The 7545-nt window shown below is 52.0% G+C and overlaps 1 protein-coding gene across 3 annotated transcripts; it reads right to left on the reverse strand.

Moving 5' to 3' along the window:
* Positions 1-446: 446 nt before the first annotated feature.
* On the reverse strand, positions 447-6803 carry LOC116946585 (uncharacterized). Of its 3 annotated transcripts, none has more exons than XM_032961641.2 (5): positions 6400-6803; positions 4425-4629; positions 3613-3754; positions 2092-2196; positions 447-1663 (listed from the first exon to the last, which is right to left on the reverse strand). In XM_032961641.2, exons 2-5 carry the CDS (start codon positions 4618-4620, stop codon positions 1414-1416), a joined length of 693 nt encoding a protein of 230 aa, XP_032817532.2. In that variant the 5' UTR covers positions 4621-4629; positions 6400-6803; the 3' UTR covers positions 447-1413. The 3 variants fall into 3 exon arrangements, with proteins under 3 accessions (XP_032817532.2, XP_032817530.2, XP_032817533.2); XM_032961639.2 differs by having other exon boundaries at positions 4425-4658; XM_032961642.2 differs by having other exon boundaries at positions 447-1718; positions 4425-4658.
* Between the last annotated feature and the right edge of the window lie 742 nt (positions 6804-7545).

Genomic DNA, 7545 nt, shown 5'->3' on the forward strand with positions numbered 1-7545 from the left:
AATACCACCACCTTGCCAATTTCCATTAGATTCCCCTAGTTGTAGTAAAGTCAACACCTGATCCTTCAATGCCTGTTCTGGCAGTCTCATCACCACCACCAGTCAGTATTTCCTTCAAGAGCCAGCCCTAGTCTCATCACCATCATCTGACTTGAGTTCTTGCCCTTGGTCACTGACCACTGGGTGCCACCCCAATGCCCGTTTCCATGTCCTGTCCTCATCCATCCTCCACACGTTAGAATCAGCATCTTTATTTTAACTGGAGGGATCCGATGAGCGATGAAGCTCTTTTTCACAGATGTCCAGGAGGCCATGTGCCCCACTCATCGCAATATCCGATTCCCCGTTGACATCTACAACACTTGACAAAGCTCCTCAGTCGCTCCCAAACTATCACATTTAAACGTCAAATCCGGTTTAATGGAATTACACTTGAGGGAATGCTGTGAAGTTTTTCGAGTGTTTATTTCATCACCACCAATCCGCCTTTCGGCCTCACTCTTGTTTACAATTGACACGTCGTTCAAGCGTTTCGTTTTTAATGTGAACGGACGAAATGTGAAAGACACCAACACCAGCTTGTGGAATTTGCGACGTCCACTTAAAGCCTTGCCTTTCCACAAGCCATTTAACTTCATTCAATCAATTTCTAACCACTTTTTAAGTTGTCTGGTGTCACTCGATTTAACAATAACCAGCATCACTGCCATACATGCTTGTATTTTTTTATATATATAAATGTGCTTTATAAACTCCGTCGATCGGTAAAATTTATATCAGGGGAATGTTCAGAAGATGACATCACAGAATGATTACGTCACTTCAACAATCCTCTCGCCCGACACTGGAGATTTTTGTCCGGGTCCTCTGGTTTGTCCCTCCACATTTAGAATTATCGTGCGTTTTAGAGTATTTGGCTGCTATAAATGTCCACGTGATAAGCCGCTTTGTTGAGCTATCATTTGTGGCCAGGTCGTTTCTGAAAAATAGCTACATAGCTCAGTGGGCCTTAGCTAGTCAAATAAATATATAAATAGTTTCGTTTATAAACGTCAACTCACTGATTTACTTAAATGCCCCATGGGTTGGTTGCAGATTGTTTGGCTGCCATCATTGGAGTTGGTAAAACTCCACGAGAGATTTCTCGAAGGTCTCGCTTCGACCAACCGATGTCATCGTCCAGTAACCTCCCGAGAGCCACCGCTCGTTCGACCGTGAGATCACGGTCTACAATCCGCTCGGGTTTCTGTACGAGCAGACGCCTTTGCACGCAGACGCACACCGACAACGCTTTCTATAAACGTACACCTAGGGTGTGACGACATCAATATTAATGAAAACATTTAATAAATAAGATGATTCACGCAGCCCGCGTGCAGCGGAGCACGGTGGGGAGGGGGGGGGAGCTGGCATTCAGTACTGAAGGGGTGTCATGAACTCTTGGTCCAAGCGAGCGTCCTCAAAGTATCGCCTTTGAGGTTGGGGTCTGGATCGAGGTCGTTGCTGGGAGGACTTGGAGCGGCCTGTATGGTGGGGCCACCCATCCTGCTGCTGCTGCTCATCACCGCTGTCGCTGTTGTCGTCCTCGCCGTTGACCCAGAAGCCACGTGCCTCCCGTCTGAGCGGTATCCGTCGCTCGCTGCCATCATCTGCGACCTCGTCCCTGGTGGTTGGTGATGGTGGTGGTAGTGCTGCGGTTAGCGCGCTGCGCGACGAACCTGGCGACCCGAGATCAATTCAAGCTCGTGGTCAACAGCAATGCCTCCCCGAGGTCGATTCAGCCTCAAAATCAGTTCCGAGTGCGGTGTGTAAACATCGCCACTAGAGATACAAAGGCGGTCGCGCGTGGTACTGGTGACCCACCGCCTTGTGTGGCATTCCGGCCTTCATAGGTGCTCGCTAACAGCACTTGCCCCAACCGTATGTTAACGCGATACGGGGGATCTTTGTCTTTGTGTGTACAGGTGAGTGTGTGTAAAGGTGAGTGTGTCTAAAGGTGAGTGTAAGGTCAGTGAGTGTGTGTACAGGTGACTGTACAGGCGAGTGTGTGTACAGGTGAGTGTACAGGTGAGTGGACAGGTGAGTGCGCACCTGCGAGCCCCGGTGAGGAGGGCGCGGAGCGCATGTCTCGCCGCTTCCTCCCCCAGCAGCTTGCTGTAGCGATGCGTGAAGAAGCCGTCCACGTGTCGCGCAGAGCTGCGGCAGGGCAAGGGGGGAGGGCGACGCATGACAACTCAGTGACTCACCCACCTACCCAGGTGCTCACCCACTCACTCAGGTGCTCACCCACGCACTCAGGTGCTCACCCATTAAGGCACTCACCCACTCACTCAGGTGCTCACCCACTTACTCGGGTGCTCACCCACCCAAGTTCTCATCCACTTACTCAGGTGCTCACACACTCACTCAGGTGCTCACCCACTCACTCAGGTGCTCACCCACCCAAGTGCTCACCCACTCACTCAGGTGCTCACCCACTCAGGTGCTCACCCACTTACTCAGGTGCTCACCCACTTACTCAGGTGCTCACCCACTCACTCAGGTGCTCACCCACTTACTCAGGTGCTCACCCACCAAGGCGCTCACCCACTCACTCAGGTGCTCACTCACTCAACCAGGTGCTCACACACTCACTCAGGTGCTCACACACCCAGGTGCTCACCCACAAAGGTGCTCACCCACTCACTCAGGTGCTCACCCACTCACTCAGGTGCTCACACACTTACTCAGGTCCTCACCCACTCAGGTGCTCACCCACGCACTCAGGTGCTCACCCACCAAGGCGCTCACCCACTTACTCAGGTGCTCACCCACTCAGGTGCTCACCCACAAAGGTGCTTACCTACTCACTCAGGTGCTCACCCACCAAGGCGCTCACCCACTCACTCAGGTGCTCACCCACTTACTCAGGTGCTCACCCACCCAAGTGCTCACCCACTTACTCAGGTACTCACCCACCCAGGTGCTCACTCACAAAGGTGCTCACCCACTCACTCAGGTGCTCACCCACTCACTCAGGTGCCCACCCACTTACTCAGGTGCTCACCCACGCACTCAGGTGCTCACCCACACAGGTGCTCACCCACTCAGGTGCTCACCCACGCACTCAGGTGCTCACCCACCAAGGCGCTCACCCACTCACTCAGGTGCTCACCCACTCATTCAGGTGCTCACCCACTTACTCAGGTGCTCACCCACGCACTCAGGTGCTCACCCACTCAGGTGCTCACCCACTCACTCAGGTGCTCACCCACACAGGTGCTCACCCACTCAGGTGCTCACCCACGCACTCAGGTGCTCACCCACCAAGGCGCTCACCCACTCACTCAGGTGCTCACCCACTCACTCAGGTGCTCACCCACTTACTCAGGTGCTCACCCACTCAAGTGCTCACTCAATCAGGTGCTCACCCACCCAGATGCCCACTCACCCACCCACTCACCCAGGTGCTCGCTCACTCACTCACCTCGGCGTTCACATGCCGACCTATATGGTACCTGCCTAGGTGTCTACCCCATCGAGACAAATGCTGACTCACCTGGGCAGCTCGAGTTCTAGTCCCACTCGAGCCCGAATCCCAAACACAAGCCAGTCTTGGTCGCGGGAACTCACATGCGAGGTGGTGGGACTCTTCCCCGGAGGTCGTGGGTTCGATCGCGGGACACGGTGTTGATTCCGACGATCCCGCGTCTATACCGGTCGGGCCCGGGGAGGGAGAGGCGAGGGAGTCGACCTCTGAGAGCGTAGAGGGCTCCTGTACGGAGACATCAACAGATCGAGAGCTCGTTAAGGTTTTGACTGCAATTGCTGATGTCACGTGACGACCTGAACTTTCATTAATTCATCATCATCATAACAAGCATCGCTCGTACGATCATCAACAATGACGCCGCTATCATAATCACAAGAACCAGAAGTGTATTTCCCGAGTAAAGCCCATTGAGCCATGAAGCTCTTTGTGAAGGGCGACTCAGCAGCAGTAGCTATCATCACTTCACCACTATCACCATCCTCATCAATGTTGCTATTTTTATATCGCCTCCAAACCTCCCCTCCTCTCCCTCTAACTCTCCACGTGTCTCGTCTCACTCTCTTCATCTCGCTCTATTTCTATCTCGTATCTCTTTTCTCTCTTCTCCCCCTTTCCTCTTCTCCCTCGCTTCGTTGAGCTACCGTTTGTGGCCAGGTCGCTTCTGAAAAAAAAGAGCTGTATAGCTCAGTGGGCCTTACCCAGTAAAATAAAAGATAGTTTAGTTTATCTCTCCTCTCTGTCCAAGTGTATCCCGCTCTATTCTCTCTCCTGTCTTATCTCCATCTCCCACTTTCACACCCAATGTCTTGCCTGCCTTCCCCTCCCCCTCTCTACAAACGTCTCTTCCCCCCAACCCCCACCCCTCTCGTCCGCCCCCCCCCCCGGCCCTCACCTGCCGTGTCCTCCTCCCCCCAGACGAGAGGGAGGCGTAGGAGGTCCACTGCCTTGGGGACCCCAGCCCGAGGCGGGAGGAATGGGGACGCACGCGGTTGAGCCGGGAGCGAGGCAGCCCCTCTGAGACCCACCACCAGCAGCAGCATCACCATCAGCATCGCTTCCCCGCAGCGTGCGCCGCGCCTCTCCTGCATGGCTTGAAGCTGCGATTCGCAGGGGACGCCCGCGGGCTCTGAGAAACACGCGGCCGTGCGTGCGAAACGATGGGGAAGATGACGACAATGATGATGATGTTGTTGGTTGTGTGCACGGTGGTTATAATGCGGTCAACGCGCGTGTGCGAGTGATGGTGTTCATGTGTACGCATGTGGGTGACGATGATATAAGGATGCGTGTACGACCGATAATTATGATGTTATATGTATGCGTTATCGCCATCATCGGCCGTACTGTGTAGCATAGCACTGGATACAGGGTTGAAAGTGCGAGGAAAGATTACAAAGCAAACAGAACACATTTACCAAACCTGCAAACGACCTATGTATGCGTACATGAAGATTGTTATGTTCGGCTAATCATGATGATAATAATTGTAACAATGATCATCATTTATCCAGGAGAGCCTCACTGTGTCAAGACTCCTTTGAAGGAGGGTCCTGCAATAGATGATTGGCACGCGGGAGGAAAACCGAAGATCACTGCCATCGACTGGGCACCTTGCAAACGCTGGTGGTCACCCGTACAAGTACTAACCAGGCTCAAACCTGCTTAGCTTCCGGGATCTGACGAGGTCGTGTGCATTCAAGTTCATTGGGTCGTAGTTTATGATACTTGTGTCTTTATATTATAATCATCATACTTCCCACTTGGAACGCCCCGCCGCAGTTGTGGCTCACTCTCGAAGACAATGACTCAGAGGCACGAGGAGGATCCACGGACAAGCAGGAAGGCAGCAGCCACGCTGTGAGTCGGCGCCAACAATTGCCCAAGCTCTGCGGCCCTCTATATATGAAGGTTGTTATCGGCAAATTAGTGTGGGAGGAAACCGGAACGCCCGGGGGAAAAAAATAAAACCCAAGCGTGCAAAGGGACAACGCAACTATCCCATCCAGATGGAACATGTGGAGTTCACATTTGCTGTACCTACGCCTTCTGGCAAGCCATCGACGCCCACGGGGAGTCTTAAGACATTTGTGCGATCCACCAGCCCTAGCTGCCCCTCCACAGTGCTAGACTACAGGAGTGCATAGCAACCGCCGCCCAGCGTTGTGTACGTGGGGATGATGATGAAGGTGAATGTGGAGATGAGGATAAGTAATTATATGTGTACGTGTGGATTATGACGATTTTATGTTTTCTAGTGAGCATCGCCCTACTTCCTGCCGGCATTCGTGTCATACTCCAATGGTTACCAATAACTGTATTCTCTCATAATGGAAATCGTACATTAAATTTAATATCCGATTTCATGTTCCATTGAATCATCCTTCAAAACCTCCAGTTACAAACTGTCGTAGAATTATGCTCTAAAACTAACATGTATAATTTAATATGCTTGTGTCACATCTAAGCTTTTTTGCCCTCCTGGAACAATACTGGAATTGACATCGCTTACAATCGTCTATATAAGATGTGCGGATGATGATGATGATCTGTATGTAAGGATGCTGATGCTAAGTGTGGATGATGATCATAGGCATACGTGCGGATAATGATCGTCATGATTATTGTGTGTTTTATGATGAATATATGCAATGTAATCGTGTTTGAGTAAATTATGAATATATGCACCGTGCTGTTTTGTAAGTGTGTGGATGATGATGCCAACTATATTAATGATTATGTTCTCTGGAGTACAACATGCCAGTATCTGTGCTGATCTTAGATACCGTGATAACAGATCTATAGATAGCTGGATATGGGGCCAGACAGAGCGACGCACGTTCGGGAGCGTGTGCTGTGAAATCTCTCACCTGCACGTGGAGGCGCTGTCCACCACCGCGTGGTGCTGAAGCTTCTCCAGGGATCAATGGGGCAGCCACCGGCTGCCTTAATAATACCGGCTCAATATACCGGTAGTCCAAGAGCAGTTATCGACCGGCTCAATGTACCTAACTCAAAACACAGCAATATACCCGCTTAATGTACCGGCTTCAAAGAGCAGTGGTATAACACCGGAGCGAACCGGTTTCAAAACTCAGTAAAATGTCGATTCAGTGAGCCGTCTCACGGCGCTGTATACACCGGCTCAATGCAACGGGCTCAAAACGCGCTTATATACCGGCTCTATGAGTCTGTGTGTGCGGGAAAGTAAGAGGCAGTCCTCTGTGGAGGTGACACCTTCGGTCTGGCTCTTGCCTGGTCCTGTTCTCGGTGGGAACACCTGTGGTTTTATAGTCGGGGCGAGGCGGGGGAGGGCGAACGGGTGTCCGTGTGCGTGCGTGTGTGTGTGTATCTTTGTAGGTGTGTGTGCTTATGTGGGGAGCGGTGGCATAGTAGTTAGCGAGCTGCGCTTCGAACCCGACGACCCGTATTCATGTTGAACTTCTTTCGCACCGTACGTAGCCAACCGTGATAATTGGAGGTGCAGGGGAAGGACCCCAACTTCAATTCCCGCTCACGACCAACACCGGTGATGATTATTTGAACCGGCCCTAGGAATCCCCTAGGTCGACTCAGCCTCAAATGAGTACCTTGTGTTATGTGTAAACATCGCCACTCGGCAGACAAAGGCGGTCGGGCGTGGTATTAGCCATCCACCCCCTCGTGTACCATGCCGGTCTTCATAGGTGCTCGCTAACAGCACTTTCTCCAATCGTCTGTTAAGGCTATACAGGGGATCTTTGTCTTCATATTTGTGTATGCGCATGGGGGAGCGGTAGTGTAGTGGTAAACGCGCTGCACTACGAACCTGACGACCAGAGTTCAATTTCCGCTAACGGACAACACCAGTGACGATTATTTGAACCGGTCTCAGGCCTTCCTTTGGTCGACTCAGCCTCAAATGAGTACCTGATGCGTTGTGTCAATATCGCCACTAGGGATACAAAGGCGGGCAGGCGTGGTGCTGACCACCCACCCCCTCGTGTGCCGTGCCAGCCTTCATAGGTGCACTTGCT

This window comes from Petromyzon marinus, chromosome 27 (genome assembly GCF_048934315.1).
Source record: "Petromyzon marinus isolate PM22_M1 ecotype Great Lakes invasive population chromosome 27, UKy_Petmar_22M1.pri1.0, whole genome shotgun sequence".
Classification (NCBI taxonomy): Eukaryota; Metazoa; Chordata; class Hyperoartia; order Petromyzontiformes; family Petromyzontidae; genus Petromyzon; species Petromyzon marinus.

Excerpts from the sequence above, each read along its gene's own strand:
- LOC116946585 (XM_032961641.2), bottom strand. The coding sequence starts at position 4,620 with ATGCAGGAGAGGCGCGGCGCACGCTGCGGGGAAGCGATGCTGATGGTG. Across the intron at positions 3,755-4,424 it reads GGGGGAGGAGGACACGGCAG|GAGCCCTCTACGCTCTCAGA; the intron begins GTGAGGGCCGGG and ends GTCTCCGTACAG. Across the intron at positions 1,664-2,091 it reads CTCCTCACCGGGGCTCGCAG|GGACGAGGTCGCAGATGATG; the intron begins GTGCGCACTCAC and ends ACCAACCACCAG.